Raw genomic sequence first — 25785 nt, forward strand, 5'->3', positions numbered from 1 at the left:
ATGTGGGCAAACACACTCATTACCACAGACTGCAGGTTTCAATGCTTTACCAGTGCGACCTGCATTGGAAGCTTCGTGTTATTCTTTTCGCCTTCCATTGAACAAGCGCAATGTTCTACAACAACAAAGAAAAAAACAAAGCCGGCACGGGGCTTGTCCCATCTTGCCAAGCATCCACGTAAGGGGCGTTGGAGCTACACCAGAAGACGTGGTCTGTCCGCCCGCCGCTTCGTCAGGTTTTTTTTTAACCTCAAATTACACCGACTGCGCACTCCGTACTGTCTGGTACAGCAGTTGGTCTCGGATGAAGAAAATGACATACGACATAGTTTGAACTAGGCCACGTCGGCGCCGACGGTGAGGCCGGAAGCTTCCTGTCAATGTTTCGGCCGTCACACCTGGAAAATGGTGGTCCATGTGCAGGGCCTAGATCGACCTGGAAAAGTGATATCGTTTCGTTTGTAAGACCCTGCATAATTGGACGCACAGGACAGCACAAAAAGCAACTCCTTTGCAAAAGAACTTGACTTGAAAAAAAAAAAAAAGCTGTTGGGCCAGCACAGCCTCTTGGGGGTGGTTGGACAAGGCCAATGCTATTTCCTGTGTAACGATCGAATCTCGCTTTTTGGATCTCCGTCTGGAGCTCATGAAGAAGTTTTTTTCTTACTTTCCCGCTTGGCCCTGTCAAAGTCGAGGGTTTGATATGACCAGTACGGAGTACGGAGTACGCAGTACAGGACAAGACATTACGGCAATGCGTAGACTGGGAAGCTGGGCTTGACTTCTGAGGCATTATTTTCTCGTTTAATGTATTGTGATTCTCTCGTATTGGACTTACCGCCATATTTGGCAGGTGAAGGTGATAGATATTATACAGTACATGGCGTCTGAATGTGAAACAAGTTTACCCCATCTATCCGCCTGATGAATACCATTCACGTCCATTGTCCGCCCCCGCCATTTGTCATTCATCCATCATCACTCACTATTTCTACCTTGTTCCATGCACCTACCTAGGTAGGTATGCTTGCATGTATGCACAGCTATGACTCTTGGGCAGGGCTGTTTCATGAATGCAAAGTCGGGGCATTTTGGCCGAGATCCCATATGGATACCCGCTCAATGACCTGCAGTTCCGGCTGCCTGAGCGCCCATCGGCATTATTACTGTACTGTGCGGTACTGTACAGTGATTCGATGCTCCGGACACGGGTTGTGGGCGCCGGTGGACAAAGATGGAGCTGATGGAGAAGAACTGGGGAAAGTCTCTCAGTTAATAAGGTTCAAGGTTTGGTGTTTGTTTTTGCCATGACTCGTTCAGTATCGACGGGAAGTTGGTTTGGAGAACATGGCTCTATTCTTGAACTATTTTGAGTAAACCGCTTGGGGCCGAGAATTGGTGTACCTACCTTGCCAGACTTTTTTCCTCGTGAATTGAGGCCAATCCATATTATGTTTGATGCATTGCGGGCCGCTATTCACCACATGGCGTTGGCTGGAAGCCTTGGTCCGGTGATGCCTCGACAAAAGAAGGATGAACACACACCGGTCGATAGTGCCGCGGAATGAACAAAGCTTCAGCTTACGAATTCTTCGTCGAGAAGCAGTCCAGTCCAGTACCAACAATGTGATGTGGACAGTGCTTTCACCACTCCGGCTGCTTTGTGAGCAAGATTCCGACGAGCCAACAACCCCTGTCGGCCATTCCAGTGTTCTCCGAAGCGTTTGGCAACGCACGGTTCCTGGAGACGACTAAAACGAACAAAAGCCAGCCTCAGTTCCGGGTGCTCTAAGCAATAGGAGTTACCATTCGTAGTGGAGAACTCTTTCCGTCCTTGTCAATTCAGGGGCTCCTTGTCAAACCAGGGCAACCCATTATTATTACAATCCATGTGGGATAATACGCATACTCGGAACCACGTACTCCGTATTGCTTGGGTAAGATCGCGGTTCAAAGTTCTTAGGAGATCTCGCCGCCCATCTCTGTGTTAATACATACAGTGGCCATACCCGTATCGTGAGTGCCCTGGTGGTTGCCACTATCCTTGCCAGGGTCAATCCCCATTCTGGTCACCTTGACCCCCATTGGGAAATTGACCAAGTTGGCTGTGACATCCCTTTGCAGCAATACAACATTGAAGTACCCTGACCAGGTTGCCAAGTTTCTAGTCATTTAGTTTCTTCTGCAAATTTCCTGAACAAACCGAAAATAGCGATGAGTGAGCAGCCAGGTTCCCTTCTTGGGCCGTGAAAGGTTTTTGCGCAGTTGAGGTTGCGAAGAAGACTTCGGCCGACGATATTATCATATTACAAAGTTGCCAAAAACCTTGCAATCATGGGGTTTATCTTCCGAAATTCATCGGACTGTTGTCGATCCTTTTCAAGAATATGGTTTGATCGCGGAAAACCCTGGACTGGAAGAGTGCGCGAAATTTACATGACGTTCGGAGTTGTGAGGCTTGCGGGCAGAATACCACATGTAGAGCAAGCCACTGCCGACTGAGCATATGATTTTGACCATTCTGGCGACCAGACATTGTTTCATCTCGGCATACTTGCTGAAGGAAGCAAATGCAATGCGATTAGTTTTTGAACCAAGGGTCTCATATGGCCAACCGTATTTGACATATGAAGTCAGGGTTTGTTATGAACGAATTGCTGAGTGATAAATATTGAGAATGCCTGATGGAACTGTTCTTTTGGCCTGTTCCACAGACGCTGAGTGGCGAACCAAATCGATGATGATGTTCGTAAGATTCATAAGCGCCAACAAGCCTGCTCAACATGCTACCTCGGTTGTCCCAGTTCGCCTTTACATTAGCATTCCTACCATAAGGTCAATGCCGGGGAGCATAAAAGTTACAGTGTCGTGCATGAGACTGTCACATTGGCACGTCCATAACGCGAGTCTCAGTCGAGAAGCTCCTGCAAGCTTATGGCCCTCCTCAGCTCATCCTTCGATGAAACCACGGTCCTGTCGTCCGTGTCTTCGGGCATATGGCCTCTTGCGGAGCAGGTAATGAGACAAACAAAAGTAACGGCATAAACGATGCGAACTCAAGTGCACAATGGCACACTCAACATTAGGCTGTTGTTCAAAGTTCTTGTATCTCACAGCTGCAACCCGTTCGCGGTACCACATCCTGACACCTCTTCAGTTGATAATTGGGCCAAGGTTTCCTCGGTGCCTGATGAAGAAACGGAGGCAACTCCTGACAAGGGGCCCGGTCTTTCGAGCCTCAACAACAGTGGAAACTGCGCACGCGCTGTGGCTGTCCCGGTTACTTGGGTCTCTGCGAAAAGGATTGAAGGTAAATAGTTGGTCAGGGACTGTGTACCATTGCTGGACATGTGCAAATACAGGTTATACGTACATTGTATCCCACGCTTACCTACCTAGGAATGATGACTGTGTTGCAACGAAGAGAGACGGGCTTTTGATCAAAGTCAGAGTCGAGAGACGCCGTGAGGGCCACTGTGGACAACCATTTCGTTACTGAGGCCTGTTGGACTTTACCCGGCCAGGCGTTCCGGGCGACGACGAGACAATTTTAGCCACTTGATTACTTGAGCTACCTTTCTACAGGATAACATTGAACCGCTTACCCATGTGATGCAAATTGCCGTTCCTGGATAGCCTCCTGAGTCTACAGGGAAGCAGTGCTAGAATGGGTACAGATCATCCCAGAGCAGAATGCCCAAATTGCAACGCCTGTGGAGTCGATGGACGACCAACACATTGCCAAGGATAAGCGCCCGTTGGGCCACGAGGCGTCGAGCCGGGGGTAGGAGAGTTCTCCTGTATGTAATTAATGTGCGGAGCGGCATTTCGGGAATTGGCATCTTTGATCATAATATTTAAAACTCTCGACTTGGAAGTTCTCGTCTTGCCAAGTTGGAGATTCTTGATCTCGTTAAATTGGAAGATACGAAAGCCACCGCCGGTGATATCGAAGGCTGGGCTTACTCCAGGCTCAGTCTGACATGACAGGGAGAGCTAGTGACGGAAATCGTGCTCCTGTAGCTGCTAACAAAGAAAGTTGAGTCTTCTGCACCAAACACTGAGTATACCATCAGCAGTGTTTTATACCAGTACCGGTGCCTCATTGGTCATTATGAAAGCTGCGTCCACAGCCATGCCACGTTTACACGGCATTGCCGACCGAAAATGTGCGTTTCAGAGCAACTGACACCCGAGCCAATAACCGTGCCCTACACTTCTTCTTGAACTTCTCCTGCATTCTTACTGTGTGACCGAACGAAGCGATGTGTGTAAGCTGGCATTTGGATGTCAAACGTTATTAATACTGTGTAATTCATCACGTATGGAATTCGGCCGTGTAGGTTGGGAAGGTCAGGTCGACTTGAGTTCAAGATCGGGAGCTAACACAGTCTTGCAACACTATGGCAAGGGTGATTCGCCTATTCTCGTACAAGATATGAACATGGATCAAGCGGTCGGTGAGCCGAGAATGGCTGAGTTCTGCCAATGGGCGTTTTCCAGCAGCTGGGACAAAAGACGGCATCGCATCCAAGGCTGCGCTGCGCCGGGAAGCCTTCCGTGTTATCATCTGTGGAGAGCTTCACCGGTTGATCACTATTGTCCACGCAAGGTCTTCATGTAAGAGTGGCGGCGCCAAGTGGTTTGGCGCCCGGCAGATATGTTTGCGGTGACGAGGCTTTGGGTAAAATTGTTTCCAAGCTCCACCCAAGTTGTGGTGTATGAAATGCAATTTTTATTTCGTCCTTTATTGGAAGGACAAATCTGATATTGATGACAAGAAAACACATCTGACGCCGAGGCTCCTACAGTTGAAGCGGGAGTTCATAGAATTGAGGAAAAGTTTACTGGCTTTCAGGGCACGCGCGCAAGTCCCTATGTTCCGTGCAACCTTCCGATTGTCGTGACACCAGGTTCAATTCATCGTTTTAGAGCGTCGTTCATTGTGCTCATTGTCGCGGGTTCGTGCCCACCAAGGAATAACCCGTCGCTTTCAAGTCTGGTCAAGTTGTACTGGGGGCTTGGTGACCCCTGAATCCTTGATGTGTGGTTCCGTAATTTGAACCCCTGTCCTTGTGAGGGACCCAACTTGGGGCAGCTGCATGGCCCACCAGTACCTGGCCTGTGGCTAACAAAGAGGTCTGGTCGAGTTTGATGGAGGACATGCACTGCAGATCCGAGAACGCCATGGACGGCGACTTCCATGCAGATATGATGAGGCTGCATTGGGGATTTGCTGAATGCCGCCAACAAACATGCCGTCCAGTGCTGATGCCTCAGACCCTTAGATTAGACCTTGCACGCCCAAGCTGGCGGTGCTCCTGCTGCTCTGCCGGACAGTCTCATGATGCTATTTTGGGTACTGTAGTCCAAGCGCAGCAGAAATATTAGGTTCATCGTGCTTTTGTCGATGGTGCCGGTGGTAATCCACAAACCGGAGCTCTGCGGTGACTTTGTATGACATATGACTACACCCAGCTGGGCAATTTCTGAGTGTTGCATGTCTTGGTCTTTGCATGTCTTGGTCTTTGGTTGGCAAAAGGGCAGTGACACCAAGCATCCTGGCAAAAGCCTAGGCCGTTGGTCCGTTCGCCTCGTCTTTTCGTGGGTTGGTCAGTGAGCAACTGGCAGATGGTCATTTCAAGAACCTGGCTGGCTGTATCAATCATGGTGCCGACGAGAGACCCGCGCGTTTACCAGGCCAGCTTTGCCAGCTCGCCCAGCCCAGGGTGGATAGTGTGGATGAGGGATTGCCGTGAAAATCACTCCCCAGTCCGGTTAGCAGCTTGGTCATGGATGCGAACGACAACATACCCTTGCCCGGTTTGAAGGCTGGATCTCGTTTTAGCCAGCAAAGACAACGTTTTGCCCGTGGGGACGGGTTGGATTAAGCCAAGGGCTGGCTTGACTGGATGGATGTGACAAGGCAAGGCATGGCATGGAGAATGAAATGGGGAGAAGTGAGATATACAAGTAGAAGGAAAGCTCCGTGCAGCTCACACTTGCCAAATTAACAGGCTGCGAGATTACCAGATGGACGGACTGGCTACCGTGAGTCTGTGACCAACACTATATGCTTTCTTTTTCTTTCCCTTTCCCTTTCTTCCTCTTCATCTCATCTTCGAGAAGTCCATACTATCTGTCTCGCGGTTGGAGAACTTGCACGCCGTTTTATGCTGCCCATTGCCTGAGGAGCACCATTAGCAAACGACCGGTTCCCTCCTGCCCATCCTGACTATTCTATTATTTCAACTGCAACCGGACAGCATTCAACAGTGACCAAACAACCCTGCAGCAGAGGAACATTGGGCAGGGAAACCCCTACTCCTTTTGACTTACACTGGTTTAGCATCCCGTGGGTACCCGGGTATTATAACGATTGCAAAGAAGTGTCTTTCCGCTGCATGTTGCACGCTGTGCAGCAAATACCCGAGGACCTTGATTTTGTTCCCATTCCTTTCACCTTACTACGGCTTTCTGCCTAACAGGAGAAGGCAAGCTCAAGGTGCGGTACGGGGAACATATAGAACTTGAGTTGTGTTTTCGATTCGTTCCGGGTTGCTTCTGTCTATACGTTGGACGGGCTTGTCACCGAAATCGAACTATGGCGTCGTCTCCTACACAGACAGAAGGTCTCCTGGGCAGCATCGTGGCGTTTGAGGGAAAATCAGACATAGTGTCAACTCAACTTCGGCTGCTTCCCACATCGCCACAACTGCTCATACTGCCGAGTGTTGAATCATATATCAAAGCAAGAGCTGACGAACAACATGAATGCTTCGATGCACGTTCTTATATTCGGAAAGTCCACGATGCTCTTATTGCACGGGTTGCGGCCGCAAGAAGCTTCTTGAATGAAGCGACAACGGGCCACAAACGATTGGTTTTTGTTAACGGCGGGACACCGGGTGCACAAGCTCTCTGCGTCAGAGAAATAATGAGATATGAGACACACGGCGACAGATCTGAGGCGGAAGCAATATTCGACGAAATTATAAAAGAAGGTGTGGCAGGCTTGGAAAGGCGCTTGTCAAACCATGGTAGGCAGCCAAGATACAAAAAGATATCCTTTTGGACATTCGACGATTGCTGACAGAAAGAAAGAAGAACTTGAAGCGGATCCAATCACCAGAGCTATGAGGGCAGCCGATGCCCTCGACCGCCAGACAGCATGCTTGCAGCCACCGAACCCATTCGAAATGGGTCGGCCATGCCGAGCTCGTAGTTCGAGTTTGCCTTTGTATGGATTTTCAGACGAGTTTGAGGATTCTACGCCATTCTACGTATTCGGCCTTTCGAGATCTGATGAAGAGGTCCCCCCTGATGAGATCGCCGAGACTCTCAGCGGGCCCCCAACGCCAGGTGTTGTCCCCAATCCCCGACAGCTCACATTGGATACTACTCGGATTCGACCATCATTTTCAACAATTCTCTACTCTGCTAGCTGTATTGGAGAGGCGTACGAACCGACACCTTTTGAACAACAATCAGAGACAGCTGCCGCCTCTCCGATCTCCGAGGCCTTCAGTATTCCCGCATCCGAGAAAATTGTATATGGGGAAGCTTCTGTCTTGGATGTTAGGCAGTCTTTCTCACGGAACTCAGTCTACCGGGTGAAATCTCTAGATAGAATCTATACTGCTAGCGCTCTACACCGAGATGCTGGCATACCCTCGGAATCCTGGTTGGCAGAACCAGATACGCCCAGAGCTTGGAAGCATCGCCACTCTATTATCCCAGCCTCAAACGCCCAAGATCGTAGGCTGAGCCTAATCAGTCTTGTTGACAAGCCACGAACTATTGTGGTGAAGTCACGGCGCTCAGTTGTGAAGATGGAACCGGTTCCAGTGGAAAAGAAGACAATACCACCACCAAAAGCCCTAGGAGTGCCCAAAACCAACTACGTCGACCGGGGCACAGATGCACGCAAGGATTCATCTAAGGAGGCTGTTATGCAGCCCGTATTCCCGCCGATGGAAGACCTTGTTGTGTTTTTCAAGGATGAGTCATCAGATGCAATGCTCGAATCTAACATTCAGGCGTTTAAGGATGGGCGATATCCGCTCCTTCCATACTCTGCGATAGCCTCAGATGTTGAGAGTATAGGTATATCTGTGCCTTCTACTCCGACACTTCGGCCATTCTCCCGAGAAGAGACGCCTGTCGCTCATTCCAACGACCATGGTACAGCATCTCCGGGGAAGGAAGATTATGACCCTTTTGCCTATAAGCAACCAGCATGGCATGCAAGCAAGCCCGAAGGGCTCGTATCTACAGTGTCCATATTGCGGCCACCAACACCAGCCCAGACACCCCCTCCAACCACATCAAATGATGACGGGTACAAGGTCCATGAGTTTCATGTTACCTCGGGCCATACAGCTGTGTCTATCCAGAATTCACTGCGCTCCGTCCTCGGCCAGTATTTTCCACCGGATACGCAGGGATATCGCCAGTTTCAGTTCTCTCTTCTCCCAGAGTTTGATGAACTATGGAAACCAATATTCCGCGGTGGAGAGCCAGGCAGTCCTCAAAGAAACGATGGAAGTGGCACAAACATTCTAGCTATCGGCTCTCAAGCAGGCGTCAAAAAGGAGTATTCCTTGGCTGTCACTGGTAGGTTGGAGAAAATTGGTAGAAAGTCGACCGAGATTGTTAAAACCGGCCGTGTAGACTTTCGGTAAGTGACATCAGCTCCGGTCCTACATGCCTAGAAATGCACACTTCTCACAATATTTTGCTATCAGATATCTGCTTGCCAATGCAATGCAAGCTTTCACGGCTCAGCGACTGGCAAACCAGACGTCTGATAACCCATTCACAAACTCGTTCTTGTTGGCTACTCTTATAGTTCCCCATTTGGAAACCTACTTGGCACTTCATACAGACGTGCGACATCTTCTCCTTTTATATCCGCCAGAGCATCTAGCAACTGTTCTGGCCCTTCAGCGACTGGTTGGAGTCGATGTCATGAAGGTTGCGCAAATTGTCGATTCGGAAAGCAAGGGTGACTTGCCGTTCACTCACATACGTGGAGCATCGATTAATAACAGCAAACCTGAAAACAAACCCCCACGTTGCTCATTCTCCCCCAGATCCTCATCTGAAATCGACATATCCAAAGCCAACTATCTATTGACTTCTACTGCTTCGGAAAAAGATATTGCCACCTTTGTGTCGACGGTATGGAACATAGAAATTGAGCCACCAGTGACAACACCATCCTCCGACCGACATACCATACAACCAGCAAAGAAAAAGAGACCACCGCCACTGAGTATTCGGAAAGAGCCAGTGTCGTCATTACCAAAGGTTGCGAGTGAAAGTCCGATATCACCAACAACTGTGCTTGTGCCCCCGGCGCCTCCAATACCTCCCGAGCCTGCATCTCCCGTCGCTTCCCTGAGAGCTCCGTCACTTGCCGAAACTCTCAAGACATTCAAGTCGGCCAAGAGCAAATTCAGCCAGGGTATCTCCCGGGTGAAGAGTTCTCACGGCGGGGAAACCGAGTCCCTGGCCGGCTTCGAATATGATGAAGACAGCGACGAGGATGTCTATGAACGAAGACTCATGCCTGTGTTCATGCAGAAACACCTGGTTCGCAAGCCAAATAGCCGGAAAGCACTCAAATTTTTGGGCCTGGCGTAGCTACACGCGTTCTAGACAGAGTTGGCATTGCAGTTGAGCAGTCCAGTACTCCGCCGTCCCTCTCTAATTTCTTGTGCTTTCCCACTCTCTTTATTTTCTTTGTCCTTTATATGTCCTTTGTGTAATTTGTATCAAGCTCTTTGAAATATCAGGGCCATTTAGTCAAGGGTTCGCATTTGTATCGAGGAGCATGTACGTTAGCAATGATTGGGTTTGAGCGAAACAGGAGGGCAGGCAACATTGTCAACAGCACAAATACATAGTTTACTCCGCCGGTAGGAGCAGGAAATCAGGAAATGGTACGAAAACAAGTTGGAAACAGAAAGCCAGTTACTCACAACTTAGATCTATTCCACATCTGATGCACCAAATTACTGTCATGGCATGGTTTTCACGAATATGTTCGTAAGTTGTCTTTTGCTGAAAAATAATGATAGAGGCGAGGTAGAGCATCACATCAGCTTACATTGGACATCGAAGCCCAGTATCTTGTGCCAGTTCACCAAAATGTTGATTGACAAACTCGGTTGCCTGACTGGGAATGCAACGCATGCATCGTTGTTAGTTTCAAAGGAGAGCTACGAGATTGTAACCGTCACAGTGCAAGCTAGTACGGATAATCAAGTTTCCCTGTATTAATGCCCATTCTCGCACACGAGTACTAAGAATGAAAAAAACCAGCTCTGGATTTCGCCCCTAAAGCAACCCTAAAACATCAAATAGAATAATAAGCGCAGAAAGAAGAAAAAGAAGACACGGTTGTTGCGTTTCGCCTGGTGAAAAAAGGATGGCCCCTTTGTCTACATGTCTTCGTTACAAGAGGGGAAAAGTAGCATGAGCCTCGTTACACTCCGTATCCTGTTTCCCGGTTCGATCGTGCTGCCCTACCTCCGGCGAAAAAAGATGCAGCCGGGGCCTTGCTTCCTCTGAATCGGCTTGTCTCAATGCATAGCAGAATGTGCGTGATCTCGCGGCCGTCCTTAGAAGTAGAGAGATAGAGAGAGAGTTACAGAGCAAAAATCCAATTGGACATGATTCAGTCTATGCGCAGAAGAGGAGAACAGAAAAAACGGGAATGAAAAAAGTCGTAAATGTACCCAGCCAAGTCATTTCTCTGGTGTTGCCCTGCTCCTTGCGTACTCCGTCGCCGACTCCCTGTCTTTAATCGTTCCAGCATTCTAGCAGCAGCTGTTGCTTGAGGAAGAGCCAACGCCCTGGCCTTGGCCAACTTGCACGCTGGGCTTGGTGTTGTTGGCTGTCGTGGTGCCCATGCGCTCTTTGATCTGTCGGGCCATGGTCAAGAATGCTTGCTCGACGTTGCTGGCGTTCTTGGCAGAGGTCTCGAGGAATGGTATTCCCAAGCTGTCGGCGAATTCCTGTTTGCAGTCAGCATTCATGTCTTAACACACATAGGTAGACTGCGGGTCGCTGTCAAGAATGGTCGGTCACTCTGCAATGACCCTGGACCAGTTGGCAGGCCAGTATTCACCGTCTTACCTTTGCAACAGTATACTCAACGACCTTCTTGTCTGACATGTCGCTCTTGTTGCCAACTAGAAGCTTGTTAACGCCCTCGGTAGCATATCGGTCGATTTCCTGCAGCCATTGCTTGACATTGTTGAAAGAATCCATGTCGGTGACATCGTAGACGACGCAAATACCGTGGGCGCCGCGGTAGTAGGAAGAGGTGATGGTTCGGAAGCGCTCTTGGCCAGCAGTATCCCACTACAGAAATGGCGAAGATGGTTAGTTTTCAAGTATTATCGAATCTGGCTCATGTGACTTGAATTCAGATGTCAACCCACAATTTGCAGCTTCACAGTTTTGCCATCGAGCTCTATCGTTCGAATTTTCTAAATACCGGTTAGTCGAATGTCACTTGGGACCGTAAGGTGGGCGGCAGTTCGCATACGAAGTCGACACCGATGGTAGAAATGTAAGACTCGGTGTAGGTATCGTCGGCAAATCGAAGCAATAGGCAAGACTTGCCAACACCGGAATCACCGATGAGAAGCAGCTTGAAGAGATAGTCGTATCTGATGGCGAAATGTCAGTACTTCGGACTCGAGCATGCCTAAAGCCTAAAGCCTAAAAACTCGCAGTGCCCCTGCTAGGGTAATAGTGCTCATTTCTCAAGGAACAGTGGGCATCGTCGCAACGAGTTTGGTTGTACTCTATCAGGATGCGGTCAGTCAACGGGAGCTTTCAGGAGGTTGGCGCCTAGGCAGAGGCGTTCTCAGGGTTCTGCGCGTACTACTCGGGGTTCATGGTTGCGGTGTAGTGTTTAGCGAATTTGACAAGAAAGAGGCGTTGGGGGTTGCAAAGAGTCGGTAGGCGAAGTTCGTTGCAACTGCGATGAAGTAAGTGGACGGTGGTGATGATGCGAGAAGGTCAAAGGAACGTCGGAAGGCTACGAGGATGTGAGACTGACTGGGTACGTCAGGGACAACGAAACGAACACCAGACTGGAACAAGAGGGAAAGGCGGCCGGGCGGTGGGAGGCGACAGCTGGTGGGTCACGTGTCAGGAAATCTGCCTGAGCTTGTCTGGTCTGGTCTGGTCTGGTGCAGCCGAGAAGTGCGTGACTTATTATGGGAGACCTTGAACGGAGACGGACACTTGGGGGGGCCTGCAGAGGAGGCCTGCCCTCTGTCTGCCTGCCAGGCGCAGCACCTGGACAAAGGTGTGGTCGTCAGTCTGTCTACCACGCTCAATATCGAAACCAACCAGACACCAAGGGCAAAACACTAGATTCTGTTCCTCTCTCGACAGGCAACTTCAATACGTGAAGTCACGAAGCAACTGCGGAATCCCTGCACTTCAAAGCTGCCTGCTTGGCTTCAACCTAGACGGCTGGCTTGCATGCCATCACCCCAGTGCCATCACCAGTCACCATGTCTGGGGCACGTCAGGCACAGGCTGTGACGACATGTGACAAGTCGGCTGAATGCCAATAGCCTCGTGAGTCGCACCAACACTCGATTTGTTTGGCCTTGCATCACACCGTGACTATTTGAACGACCATCTAATTAAATGTTTGAGGGTCGTCGTCGCTTTGTTGCATTTGGTACTCTGTACGGGGACATGTTGAGCTGGGCTGGGCTCCCGTCACATTGTACCTGATGAAGCATAGCGTCGCATTCTAAGTTGGTATGGGAATTGATGAGATGATTGACGTTATTGCCGTCTTGTCATTTTGGGCCAAAACGATAGTTATTGAACTGACCAGACTTGGCCATGAGAGATGGGTGCAGAGTCTGGTAATCAAGCACTTGTACTCCATACTTACCGGATGCCAGCTGCCGGGTGCCGCCGACGTCGCAGCGCAGCGCAGCGCAGGGTGGTGAAACGACATCTGGAGTGAATGAAGCAGGTGCGTCCAGTCCTGCATACCTGATTTGTGTCTCGGGCATGCACTTACTTAAGTTGAGTAAGTAAGGTAGTGTCGGTTTTTTTTTTTTTTTTTTTTTTTTGTCATATTAACATTTGGTATATTTTGGCAAACAGTCATTCCGAGACACCCACTTGTTCCCGTATCTCTACACCCCCAAAGTATGAAGCACAATCAATGCCATCAAACTGAACTCCAACTGCTCTCTACAGTTCCCTCCACATTGATGAGCCGCTTTGACCCGCCTTTGCGGATCGGCCCCGCTGTGGCTCTCATTCTTTCTGTCTCCAGCTGCATGCTCTAGTCTGCTGCATGACCGAATTCTGTCTGTTCTGGTTTGGTTTGTCGACCTCGTCATTCGTAGTTTCAATCCAACAAGGTCTCATTCCTTAGCGACGAACTGCCACCAGGCTTGCTTCGCGACAACCTCCTGGTTTCTGACGACGAGAAATAGCGGACTCGAGAACACCTTTTCCTGCATTTAATAAGATTGTGCCTTGTCGCGACCATTCTACTTCCTCAAACCAACCATCTGCTGCCCTGTGACGCCATTTTGGGCCAACAAACTATCGAGGACTCGGCACTGACCAGCCGACGAAGTCGACAAGATACCTTCATTTCATTAGCGCACACGGATGCGGTCCATAATATCGATAGGCCGGTCTTGACCTCCAATGGCTGCGCAGTTGCGCAATTCAGCAATACTTGCCGGTAGCCCATCGACACTCCGGAGCTTGACAACCCTCAGCACTTCCGCCGCCGCCGTGCAACCACTTCACCAAACCTCACATCTCGCACCAGCGAATCTCCCGCCTGCGCCGCCATCCTTGACACCGAAACAAGAATACCTCTTGCAAACCCCACCAGTTCCCCAGCCGCTGCCGCAGACACACTTTGACGGGACGAAGCACAAGTTCCTGGGAAATCGGAAGGATGGAGATGGACAGGACCCAAACAAGACAAAACTTGGTAAAAGTTCGTATAATGCCACCACTTCCTTGCCCCCCCCCCCCCAGAGCTCCGATAATTGCCATTAGAGCCGGGATCATATATAGTGATGATTGTATACTGATTGACATGGGGCAGCTCTGAGAATACTTCAGGAACGATTACCTACGTTGCTTCAATCCCCGCTGCCTCAGGACATTTTAGCTCCCAACATCTCCCTTCAACTCTTTCCTACGACACACCCGCATCTGCCTGCTGTATCAGGGAAAGTTGCCTACAATGCCGCCCTCTGGACATCGCCAATTGCATGGAATCGGGTTCCTATAATAGGCAACGTCAAGCTCGAAATCCTCGCAGAACGCATGACGTCTGAGCCCTTAACATTCCTCCCTCGGCGCACAGGTGCCATGCCAGAACAACTCGTGGTGCGCTGGTGCGAGAAACGGCGCTCAAATGGAGACAAGCCGGAACCAGGAGGTATCGCGCGGTCTTTATGGCGTGGAAGGGGTGTTGACCCGAACAAGGCATTCACTGGCCTCTTTATTTTCGACTTTGATGCTGAAGGCCGGGTATTGACCCATACGATTGAACAGGCGCAGGAAGGAGGTAATTGGGAAAGAGGCATGGGAGCCAAATTTGTTGGGTTGACGGACTGGCTTCTTGGCGGTATGAAGAATGGTAATGATAATCCGATACCTATGTTTGAGCGGATGAAGAAGACGATTTGAGAAACTGAGAAGAGCCGGTAAGACCGCCGAATTTAAGGCCGTTTAACTCTAGGGGTCACAAATACTTGCCGTAGTGGCGCCGACGGTGGAATCCAGCAAAGGAACATGAAGCAAATATGAAGCGTCACCATGTTCGACATCCATGTATATTAGTTTCTTTGGTTTGTGAGACTCCACACCATGTACTGCTCTGGCATAGTTTAATGCGAAAGACAACTCAACACAAGATTTGCATTCCGAACTTTGACTTTATGAAACCGGTCATAGCATTCGTTTCGTCTGCGCTTGGCTTGATAGAATCATTATTTGCATGCAGGCAGCTATGAGCATAATCTATTTTGTTGGTAGTCCCTCTATGCATTCGCAAGCAGATACCACGCGAGCCCCTTGAGATGTACAGCCCCCCATCCTGCCAAGCTATAGAATCTCCATCTCTTTCTCAGCCTAGCCTCAAGATCCCCCCGACTGGTGGCATTTCACAATATTCTGCCTTCCCAAGTCGAACAGCGCCGCATAAAATACGACTAAACAAATAAAGCAAGGACACAGCTTACGAGCCAGGGACTCGGCTTCTCCACCCCCTAAAAATCAAAACTGCAAAAACAAACAGGCTCCTCTCTGCCTTCCATCCTCACGCCAGTGGACAAGGAAACACGCTCGCCACTAATCTAAAATACAATCTCTCCTAGGTTTTCACCCTCAAAACCCATCGTAGCCAGCTTCTGCAGTCTCTTCTTGTCCTTGGCCTTGTCTTGAGCCTTCTTCTCGTCGGCCAGCCTCTTGACGAGCTCCAAATCAGCTGGTTCGAATCCAGGAGGCGGATCATCGTCCTTGTCGAGGTCAATTTCGCCTAGAAGAAGCACATTCTCACCACGGACGAGGAAGATGCCGTGCGATATGTCGGCGTAGTAACCCTCGGGAGCAGAGGGGTCGGTGCCAGGTTTGAAAGCGAATATTCTTTCTGTTGTTGATTGGAGGACTAGGTTTGCTGTTTGTTTGCGGACGCGGTGTTAAAAACTGCATGGCCCGGCAGAGCGCTGCTTAGATAAAGGGTAGCGTACCGAATTGATCCCAACTTCTTAGTACTCCGATTAGTTTTCTTCCGTCTCGCAGGACAACCATGAGCTTCTCTGTAGGTACGTGTCAGCTCAAGCACCTTTCCAACAAGCCCGGTACGTGTCCAGCCTCGCTCGGTATTCGCAAGTGGACATACTATCCGTTAGGTCGAGAAGTTGGGCGGCCGTTGTGAACATCTGCGGCGGCAGCTGTGGAGGGCCTTGCGGAGGGCCGCGAGCTCCAGGAGGAGGCGCCGATCCCGGTTGTTGAGGGGCATCTGAGATGGTGAGGTTTTCCATTTCGATTCTTTCCTCCCTCGCATATGTTGGTCGTTTGTGTGTAGTGAGCAGGCTTTCAGTGTCAAGAAGTTACTCCATAGATTGGCCTGTACCCTGTGTGCTTCATAAGAACATGGCGGAACGCATCTGGCTAAAGCAAGGGAGAGACGGATTGAGATCGCAGGCTCTTGGCTCGGCGTGTGCTGGGACATGCGATGGCTGGTCGTTGTCGTCGTTGGGACGCTTATCGATAAGATCTGTATCACGTGATCCAGATGGCAGGTTGTACGTCAGACTTTGGATTTGGAAGGCTGTTGGAACATGCAGGGAAGGCGCGGGGCTGCAACTCCTGCAGAGCTGCCAATGACCTCCAAAAAAAAAAGTTCCGTCGAGGGGCAATGGCAGCTGGTCACGTTGGATGGATGCGGCGGAGACATGATGGAAATGATGTCGTCGTGATATCATAACGACTCATTCCACGGAGTTTTAGCAGGTCGAATATGTGTCAGGGGCTAGATAACCGTAGTCTCGAGTTTTGATGCATACACTGTCGGGCGGCAGCTTCAATGCCGTTTGAGGTGCGGTATCGCAGGTGTTACAGAGCTGCATGTCATGATGTGCAGGCCCAGTCAGGATTGCCATGATCATTCTACAAATGTAAAGCAGGCACTGGTTAATGGCAACCTATGCAGGGGATGTGTCGCGCCTACAGACGTAAAACCATTATAGTCTTACTCTCTTGGTTTGTTTGCTGTATTTCTCTGAGAGCAGCTGAAGCAATGAAGCTGTCTATCCACCCGCATTTGCTCAGACAAACGCCGTCTATTGACTTGTCCCTCAGCCGATAAAGTCCTTGCCTTGCAACCACATCTTCCATAGCTCCTCATCCTTTCAATGAAGAGAGAATCACATGCGTAACCACCTCTTTTTTTTGGTGCTCTCTCAGCCACCTCCTTTGTGTGAATTGCAAACCCAACTTCGAAAAAAAAAATCACATCAAAACATGAAATGCATATCTATAGTTCCTCTGCCCGCTAACGCCTTAGCATATATGCATGATATATATTCTCCCCCTGATGATGCATGGATGAAAGAGGAAATGTAACAGTTCTTCTTCCAATACCGATATTGAATATGCTGCGACCCGAGAATGTTCTCGCTTCGTGAGCTGGCACAATCCTCCACCGTGCCATGGCCCTCGATCGGCAACCCGCAACGACCTGAGACAGGGTCTTGAATCGTCGACACGGGGCATAGGATTTCCAGCAACAGATTATTACCCGTCCAACACCCGACGTAGAGAGTCGCTAGGACACGATGTGCTTGAATATTAGCTGCCAAGAGACCCTGCTACAGGACGGCTACAGCTGGTTCATAGTAGACCGCTGGAGCGCTTCCTGCAGCTCAGGTCTGGTCGCCAAGGCATCGAGAGCTTGGGTGTAGGTAAACCACTGACGCTCTCGCTTATGCCTCTCCGGCCAGTCCTCAACTTCACTGAGGACGGTAGCCTGGAAAAAAGAATATCTTGACCTGTCCTTGGACGACTTTGGGGGCCGTTTTTCGTCAATGATGCCAAGATCATAGTCAATTTGAATTGTAATACCAGCCTCCTCCCAGGCCTCACGTGTAGCCGCCTCTTGGCAAGACTCGTCGGTCTCCCACCCTCCTTTTGGGAGAACCCATCCTTTGCGCCGAGTCGACTGTATAAGAAGAACAAAGTTCTGATCGGGGCTTAAGGGGACGACGCCTGCGACTAGTCTCTCGCCTTTTGAATTGTACCCTAGATTCGGGACGCAAAAGTTAGCATATTCTCCTGGTGCACCCGGAGGAGTCACAGGTGAGCAAGAACAAATTTTGTGGTCAAAAGTGAGGAGTGATCTGCAGACCACCACAAATGCAACAATGCGAGCAGACGACAATAACTAGGAGAAGAGAAGGTATTCGATCGGATTCAGGACTCACTTTGCTTATTTCTTCCAGTCCTAGACTGCATCGACCGACCATCAGAGGTCTCTGACCCAGGGCCAGACATGCTAGGTCTCGTCAACTGTGGTGGTTTGCGACACCGCTTGCTGCGTCCAAGGTCTGGCGTTGACTGGAAGCGCTAAAAAAAAAGGCCCAAAAGGACTGGCTGAGGCGGACTGCAAATCTCACAGCGGATTGAGGCGCCGTGACCTCGTTGTTGAGGCTCGCGTTTTGAGCAAACAAAGAAGGATCAAAGTGAACTACCACGCATCATCGCCTTGGTCAGTTTTGGTGATTGTCGCACAAGGACCCAAGTGAAGAGAAAATTAAAGTAGAGAGGTGTGAGCTGATGTGCAACGACTTAGAGGAGGGTGAAAGGCAAATGCCCCAGGCTGCTGCTCCCGGGGTGCCGGATTGGAGTCTGGTAGACTGAAAGGTCAAGTAAGTACCAGACCTAGCTCAGAGCAAGTTTTCAGTGCAGCGCAGTACTTGACACCAGAATGGACGAGACTTCAAGCGACCAGACCGGAGTCAATTGAAGTTTTACTGGGGCACTGGGGGTCAAATTGACGTGTTGGAGGGGTCAAGTCCTTGAATTGTGCCAGGCAGGTGCAAGTGCAATTGCGGTCTGGTCTTGCACAGTGCTGCAGGGTCAACAAGTGAACGGATCCCGTCCAGCTTGGTGCAGTTTGGTGCAGTTTGGTGGTGCTCAAGCCCTGTCTTGATGAGGAGACAAGCCAGGCTTGACGCCGAGAGCCAGATGGATCAAATCTGCTCCAAGTCAAATCTGGCGTGTATCAACCAGACCAGATGGCTCAGGTGTTCAGTCAAGTTGGTGTGTGGGAGGCGACGCTAGCCAGGACTGCATCCGATGGCTTTCCTTTCCGTTCAAGGCGGCTGCGTGGCCCTGCTGGTTCAAGTGCAACCAACACAGAACAAAAAAGTGGTCAGTATTTGTGCTCAAATTCAAGCACCTTGAGCAGGTATGGAATCCGGCCATGCAAGTAACTTGTCCCTGAGTACTGAATGCTTTAGGGAGAAGAATGTGATGCAGCTCTGTGTTTGAATAATTTCAACCAAACCACCAGATTTCAGACGTCAATGCACCAGACAACTCGAGGACTCAGGACTCGAAGCTGCCAGACTGTCAAGAGCTAACAGTCCAGGCTTCAATTGGCAGCTGCAGTACGGAGTACGGAGCAGGGAAAAAGTGGTCTCAGTGACGGACGACTCGCAAACGGCGCAATTGCCGCTTATTATTATTCCACTAAGAAAGCAAGGCTGTCCACAGATGGTTCCAGGCCCGTCGACAAGCCCAGTCCAAGAAAAGGCACTCAATGTGGGATATTCGGCCAAGAGGTCAACTGTACTTGTACTGCGCAACGTTCCGGGATCCAAAATATTTGGCAGAACCAGAACACCACATGCAGGCAGCTCAGTTTGTACGTCCGTGCCAGGTGCGGTGCCCAAGAGCGGTAGAGCCAGGGGCAACCAGGCGTCTGTAAATAGAGCAGACTCTTGAGGGAAGAACGGGTGTGGTGGGATTTGAATGAGGGCTCAAAGATTCGTGGAGATGCCAACAAACTCTGTTTCGCTCTACTCGGCGTGGTTCGGGTGGTCCCAGCTATCTTTGGACTGTTCTGCGGTAATACTGTGCATTACAGTATAGTACTGTATGGTACTGTACAAGAAAATATGATACTGCACAGTATCCTCCTCAAGTACTACAGTCTGTGGTAAAAAGTATTTGCCCACATCCAGGTATACACCAACACATCTCAATGTGCCTCAGCACACAAAGTGATATGGGATACGTTTCCGTGTTCAAATACTTTTGACTCCCCACCGTAGGTTGTTGGAGAAAGATCTAAAGCGGGATTTGCCAGGTCAGATTTGCTCAGTGTCACTCAATACCAAGGTACTTTACCCAGGTGAGGCCAAGAGTACCCACGAGCTAGCACTTTTCGATGGGTCAAACAGGGGTGCCTGTGTGTGTGGAAAGGGTCCAATCTGGTCTGGTCTGGTCTTGGGAGTCCTATTTTAACGGTCGTCCCGAACCAACTTCAATCCCTTAGCTGAAAGCGAAGACTCTTGATAGGTCCGAGGCACTGTCCAGCATTTGCTTGGCCGCCAAGTACCCGGGTGTGACAACGAGAAGAGGGACTGGCTGTTGTTACCCGAAAGGCTTGTTTCAAGGCTGATTGATGATTGCACGCGACCAGAGTTGACCTTTCCTGTTGGTTGACCAGTAGGCAGCAAGGTGTGGTTTTCAGTGAAGTGTGGTGTCAAGCACTGTATGCACACATGCAAGTGCTGTCTGGTTGTTGCGTGAAAAATGCCAAAGTCTTTTGGACAGGCAGAAGACACGACGGGACTTCAATGGTGGATAGGATAGAAAGCTAGAGACCAAGTCGAGCAGTGCTTGGATGGGATATCCTTGTGATTTGGGTTTGTTCTTGGAGTCAATGGAAAAACTAGCCGGACGAGGTGGTGACGGCCAGGGCAGCCTTGGGAATGCCTTGAATATATATAGCAGTAATCTAAATTGCCTTGATGTACAGTACTGCAGGTCCTTGGATACACAGCTGGATCAGTGACAGCGCTTGAGTGGTGTGGGTGGAAAGTGAAGCTTTCATTCGACCATTCACAGCTTCCTGCCCCGTTGCTCTGCAAGCCAGTGGTGCCTGCGCTGCGATGGTGATGTGTATTTCCCCCAGACATATGTCAATACGTGGAGTACATTCACATTCATTGTGGATTGGATCAAAGGGTTGCCAGACAATGGCAAACACCAGTAACGCCAGTGTCTCTGCCGATGCCGCGTAACTTCCAGTTCCCAACCTCTCAAGTCAAGTTGATGACATACCTAGGTAGACAAGGAAGCTAGATCGGGGCGAGGTAAGGCGTGGATCTCGCCAGCACATGCATGATTTGGGGCGGCAAGCGGATTCAAAGCTTCTTCCTTGGAAAGTGGATGGCAGCCGTGGTCGGCAAAAGGGCCAAAGATCTGTCTCTGGGGGCGCTGCTCAACCCTGTTGGCATAACTGTGGAAGAAGACGACGGGAAGAAAAAAGAAGAGTCATGCATCTGCAGCCTGGACAACCCTTGTCGTGGTTGCCCCATGGAGTCTCAACGTGCTTCAATCCGCTATTTGCTGCCAACCGGAGGGTTACATGAGGATGCATCTCTCCTGAGCTGGTTGCATTGGTCTTTTGCACGGCACGCTCCAAAGGGTATTTCCTCCCAGTTGCTCACCGACGTCGGTTACTATGTGTGTTTGTGTACTTGAGAGGAATGTGTATGCGGTGGAGGAAACGACTGCAAGCAAGCGAAAGCGAAGAAGTCGACTGGGAAATCGAAGAATGGACTGGTCTCGCGACACTGACACTTTGCCAACACTGTCCGCCTGTGGCGCTTTCTAGTCGGCGACTTCTCGACCTCAAGGTATTCGACCTCGTGCATATTTCTCGTCTCGTAAGCAGGTCATTCCAGCCATTCGTGATTGATTTCTGACACAGCAATACTGGTCCATGATGGTACTATACGGTTTATACAATAGAATTGTCACAGATGTAAGAAACTTCAACGCGGCGTCTGTTTGCAATGGAAGTATGATCTGCTGAGGGTTCTGGTTGGTGGTGGACGTGCAGAGCAATTGAGTCCAGTCATCCCAGCCTTTCCAGACTTACACATGTATTAGGTGTGGCGTCTGGCTACCTGGTCAAGTTGTCAAATATCGTCCAATCTTTTGAAAGCAGGCCCATCCGACTTGAGAAGACTGATTGCCTTGTCAAACTGTCGAGAACAGGTAAATTTTCGTAGGTCGCCGGGCCAGCTTAATACATTCGTATGTCAGTACTTTTATGCTGTCTTTATGCTCAACACCTTGGCTAGAAAGCTAGAAAGCTAGATTACCATGAAGAACTTGGGTTGAGCCTGCCTTGATTCTTTCAGATGGATTCTGCGTGTCCAGTTGCTGAAGCTTCGGCATCGTCCCACGTGTTTGGTTTGGCCACAGACATGCACAGCTGACCTGCACATGTAAGGTCAAGTTTGGGCGTTTCTTCATCATCCGGTATTGCCAGCCGCCTGTGCTTTTTGATGCAGATATGTCATATCGTATTAACTAGAACAAGAAATTAGTTGCCTTGCCGCCTGCAGACATCGATTCTGGCATAAGGCTTCCATCAGGTCTGGGTTCAGATTGAGATCCAATGGATTTGATTGAGCTCAAAATGTTCCCCCTCAAGTGCTCCTTCCTTTTGCCTTGCTCAGCCGCTGCCCCTCCTTTTCCCCCTCCATCGTTCCATGTCTGCCATGTTTCCCCGAGCTAGCATGTATAATTGTTTCGCGCATCAAATACTCGCCCGCATCTCCCAGAAATATTGAAGCCCAGGTGCATGTGTCAACCAAGCCATGCCCGTCTGGTGAACGCAGTGGAAGTAACTTGGCGCCGTGGCTCGCAGCCTGAGGACAGCTGACAGGACTTGGGCAATGAGACAAGCCGCCACAAGGAGTAGGCCACACCAGACCTGCTATGAACGACTAGTTCAGCTTCTCAGCCTAACCAGCTTCTTTGCTGACCTCATCCAGGCATTTAATATATGCCAGGCCAATCTGGCTTGAGGCGCAAAGTCAGCAGGGCACGCTGCCGTCTGCATCGTCCTGCACCGTCATGTTCATGCCTGGACATCGCGAATATCCTCATGGCAACATCATCATTGCCTTTTGAACCACTGACGGGCCATCCGCTCTGCCGCCACTGAAGTTCAAGCCTTACCAGGCCGGATCAACATCCCGTTCTGGCCGAGCTGTTCACTGGCTCCAACAGCTCATCATTGCGCCGGGCGCTAGGTGACCCGGACAAGACATCTGTGCTGCTTCACCAGACCCCTCCTCTCCTCTGAGTCCTCTCCCACACAATCGTCATCGGTACCGAACAGCAAGAGTCCAGAGCCTGGTCCACATGGTCGTTACCAATGTCGTCCTCGCTCTGTCTAGAGATATCCACAGAGCCCTTAATGTTCTCCTAGGAAACCTGTCGGCCCTGCCTTGGACTCTTCTTCATTCGACAATATCGCCGTAACTGAATTAGGCGTTCGTTGCCTTGAAATTCCCCAGCTACACCATCTTGGGTTCACAACAAATATAGAACCCTGATGCTGCTGTAGCCCTTAACGCATCGGCTTTCCTCTTCTGGATGCATAACATCTGGTGTTGATTCAGGCAAGCCAACAGTCAAGTTGGTTCAACTGGACCACTCACTCATCACGACCCCTCAGGTTCACAGAATCAGGTCTAGCCTTTACAGAAATTTATTTGGCTCGGACTTGACGGCGTTTTGCACCACCATGGAACCTGGGCCGACAACTGGCACCATGCAGACCCCTGAAGACGCCTCATTCAACTACGAATACATTTCTCCAATCGGTGAGTTGCTGTCGCTTCTTTTCGATCCCACTCCCTCCCTCCACCATATCAACCCCATCAACCCCACGTGCCTCTACTTGACTTCCCAGTTGGTTGGAGATGCAACCTCTATTCATTCTGTCCACACGGGGCTTGGTTTTTGCTTCGTTTTTGCTTGGATTTTGCTTGGAAGGTCCTCCTTCAAGGTTGGATGGGGTCACTTAGACTGCCTTGGTCATTTTGCACATCCCAGCTACCGTCTCAAGCCCTTTGCCTTTGGGGCGCATTCTTTCCAACTGCAGGAGTTGGCTTTCAATTGCCTAGATGAGTAGGTAGTCTACGAGGGCAAGCCGCCTCATGTATGTCTTGTACATCACTACACGCTTCGCCGCGTAGTATTGCAGCACATTATCACGATATTCAGGATGGATGCAATGAAGCAGGCTGGCTCTAACGCCCCGCCACTGTGGTTTTAACCGTCGCCAATTCTATACACACGGCTTTTTGGACAACACCGACTGAGACATTTTGAAATGTTCTAAAGATCCTGTGATGGCTTGAGTTGCTGATGATTATAACAGGATATGCAAACTCTTCAAGATGCGGATATTGTCACACGCTAGATCATGGCCAGTCAAGAAGTGAGTCTGATGTCTTGCCGGAATATGTTGCATCCTTGTGACTATCATGGACGAGGTCGTGCTTTCCTTGGTCATGCCACAATATGAAAAAATCGCATAGCCTTTTCATAGTATATCGTGAGTTTGAAGACACAGACACTGACACTGCAGCTTCTCTCAGGTTACTCGTACTATGCAAACGCAACGTCCTTGAGCCCGAAATTTTATCAGACTCTTCTTGACCGATGCTGGCGTCGATCCGGCAAGCTTTTGTATCGACCAGATCAGAGAAGGTCATGCTGCCCTCATTATACAATACGCCTTGATTCCAGTCAGTTCAGCCCGTCGAGAAATCAGCGCCAAACCGTAAATCGTTTCAATAAGTTTGTTTTGGGAGAGTCTTACATTAAGGAGGCCGCGCGATTATACCCCAAAAGCCGCGAAGAGGTCAAGAGGAGGGACAATGAATTCGTTCTTACCGACCGCGTCCACGAAGCAGAGTACAGGAACTTAAAGGCCCCTCCAGAACCTGCTCATAAACTTGTGATTACACTTGAAGAGAACAATTTCACCGAAGAGAAGTATCATGTGTATGATAACTACCAAAAAGTCGTACACAAGGACCCTCCTGAAGACAGAACGCCCCGAGCGTTCAAACGATTTCTTTGCACATCTCCGTTACGGCGCGAAGTAATGGTGACGTCTGATGGGAAGAAGCGCAAGTTAGGCTCATACCATCAATGTTACCGCCTAGATGGCGTTCTTGTTGCCATTGGGGTCTTAGACTTGCTACCGGACTGCGTTAGCTCCGTTTACTTTTTGTATCACGAGAGTATTCACAAACAGACTCCTGGAAAGTTGGGCGCAATGCACGAAATCGCTTTGGCGAGCGACGAAGGATATCGCTGGTGGTATCCCGGATTCTATATTCACAACTGTCCCAAGATGAAGTACAAGGTCGACTATGCCCCTCAGTACATTCTTGATCCCGTCAGCCTTGGCTGGGATCTATTGGACCATACAATCTTGAAACTTCTCGACCAAAAGGCCTTCCTCAGCATGTCTGTCGAAAGGCGAGATGACTCTTCTGCTGACAAGTTATTGAGAGATGATGAGACTAGAGATTCCAAAAGGCTCAAAGTCGGCAATGAAAAAGAACCAACTGGTGTTGAAAGTGTCACAGATGCAATGGATTCCGCCACCGCAGAAGATCAGCCCGAGGATATGGACGAGGATGAAGGCGAAGACGAAGATGACGACACACGTTCGCTCTTCCGATCGGGAATGCCTGGAATCAAGTCCGTCTCAGACATGTTACACGTGGATTTGGATCACATTGCTTTGAAGGTATTTCCTACTGGACCATTATTCGAGACATCGGACCTGGTAGCTTGGGACTCTAAAAACATCACTGATTGGCCTGGTATCAAGGCGTCCATAGCAGAGCTGATTGCAGCAGTTGGGCCAGATGTAAGAGATCTGATATGTCTGGACATGTCACGAGAGCGGGATTAGCTTTGCTGTGCAGGAACCCCACCGGGGTAGCCACTTCGCAGAATTGATGGCTGGACCTGCAACCCTGAAAGTTGAATTTAGAAACAAAATTGAAGCTTCTTCTCCATTTTTGATGCAAATTGAAATGAAAAGTGAGAGATTGCACTGTATTAAAGCTCATGGCACGAGGGATGTGGTTGATGTATTTGATGGGCCAGGAGTGCGAACCTTCAAGTTGTTCAATGTCC

The 25785-nt window shown here is 49.8% G+C and overlaps 10 protein-coding genes across 10 annotated transcripts; 5 read left to right on the forward strand and 5 right to left on the reverse strand.

The window, feature by feature from the left end:
* Positions 1–250: 250 nt before the first annotated feature.
* VFPPC_15285 (hypothetical protein) lies at positions 251–844 on the reverse strand (the record flags this gene model as incomplete). Its single annotated transcript, XM_018293038.1, has 2 exons — positions 251–469; positions 548–844. 2 exons carry the CDS (start codon positions 842–844, stop codon positions 251–253), a joined length of 516 nt encoding a protein of 171 aa, XP_018149401.1.
* A 165-nt stretch (positions 845–1009) lies between these two features.
* On the reverse strand, positions 1010–1448 carry VFPPC_15286 (hypothetical protein; the record flags this gene model as incomplete). Its single annotated transcript, XM_018293039.2, has 2 exons — positions 1010–1265; positions 1390–1448. The coding sequence occupies 2 exons, from the start codon at positions 1446–1448 to the stop codon at positions 1010–1012; spliced, it is 315 nt and encodes a 104-aa protein (XP_018149402.2).
* A 4625-nt stretch (positions 1449–6073) lies between these two features.
* VFPPC_18757 (hypothetical protein) lies at positions 6074–6235 on the forward strand (the record flags this gene model as incomplete). The annotated part of the gene is made up of 1 exon (XM_022430323.1): positions 6074–6235. The coding sequence occupies one exon, from the start codon at positions 6074–6076 to the stop codon at positions 6233–6235; it is 162 nt and encodes a 53-aa protein (XP_022285933.1).
* A 369-nt stretch (positions 6236–6604) lies between these two features.
* Positions 6605–9648, forward strand: VFPPC_01059 (gastric mucin-like protein; the record flags this gene model as incomplete). The annotated part of the gene is made up of 3 exons (XM_018280956.1): positions 6605–7040; positions 7105–8680; positions 8748–9648. The coding sequence occupies 3 exons, from the start codon at positions 6605–6607 to the stop codon at positions 9646–9648; spliced, it is 2913 nt and encodes a 970-aa protein (XP_018149404.1).
* A 4065-nt stretch (positions 9649–13713) lies between these two features.
* On the forward strand, positions 13714–14715 carry VFPPC_01061 (chromosome transmission fidelity protein 4; the record flags this gene model as incomplete). Its single annotated transcript, XM_018280957.1, has 2 exons — positions 13714–14014; positions 14126–14715. 2 exons carry the CDS (start codon positions 13714–13716, stop codon positions 14713–14715), a joined length of 891 nt encoding a protein of 296 aa, XP_018149405.1.
* A 668-nt stretch (positions 14716–15383) lies between these two features.
* On the reverse strand, positions 15384–16070 carry VFPPC_12982 (Sm ribonucleoprotein (LSM)-related domain-containing protein; the record flags this gene model as incomplete). Its single annotated transcript, XM_018290759.1, has 3 exons — positions 15384–15703; positions 15777–15845; positions 15929–16070. The coding sequence occupies 3 exons, from the start codon at positions 16068–16070 to the stop codon at positions 15384–15386; spliced, it is 531 nt and encodes a 176-aa protein (XP_018149406.1).
* A 465-nt stretch (positions 16071–16535) lies between these two features.
* VFPPC_15287 (hypothetical protein) lies at positions 16536–16936 on the reverse strand (the record flags this gene model as incomplete). The annotated part of the gene is made up of 2 exons (XM_022428962.1): positions 16536–16733; positions 16802–16936. 2 exons carry the CDS (start codon positions 16934–16936, stop codon positions 16536–16538), a joined length of 333 nt encoding a protein of 110 aa, XP_022284712.1.
* A 474-nt stretch (positions 16937–17410) lies between these two features.
* On the reverse strand, positions 17411–18081 carry VFPPC_12983 (NUDIX/MutT family protein; the record flags this gene model as incomplete). Its single annotated transcript, XM_018290760.1, has 2 exons — positions 17411–17829; positions 18012–18081. The coding sequence occupies 2 exons, from the start codon at positions 18079–18081 to the stop codon at positions 17411–17413; spliced, it is 489 nt and encodes a 162-aa protein (XP_018149408.1).
* Positions 18082–18999: 918 nt separating this feature from the next.
* Positions 19000–19536, forward strand: VFPPC_01062 (hypothetical protein; the record flags this gene model as incomplete). Its single annotated transcript, XM_022428201.1, has 2 exons — positions 19000–19009; positions 19103–19536. 2 exons carry the CDS (start codon positions 19000–19002, stop codon positions 19534–19536), a joined length of 444 nt encoding a protein of 147 aa, XP_022284713.1.
* A 3829-nt stretch (positions 19537–23365) lies between these two features.
* VFPPC_12984 (arginine-tRNA-protein transferase) lies at positions 23366–25558 on the forward strand (the record flags this gene model as incomplete). Its single annotated transcript, XM_018290761.1, has 2 exons — positions 23366–23444; positions 24225–25558. 2 exons carry the CDS (start codon positions 23366–23368, stop codon positions 25556–25558), a joined length of 1413 nt encoding a protein of 470 aa, XP_018149411.1.
* Positions 25559–25785: the final 227 nt, after the last annotated feature.

The sequence above is a fragment of the Pochonia chlamydosporia genome, chromosome 1 (genome assembly GCF_001653235.2).
Source record: "Pochonia chlamydosporia 170 chromosome 1, whole genome shotgun sequence".
Lineage (NCBI taxonomy): Eukaryota > Fungi > Ascomycota > Sordariomycetes > Hypocreales > Clavicipitaceae > Pochonia > Pochonia chlamydosporia.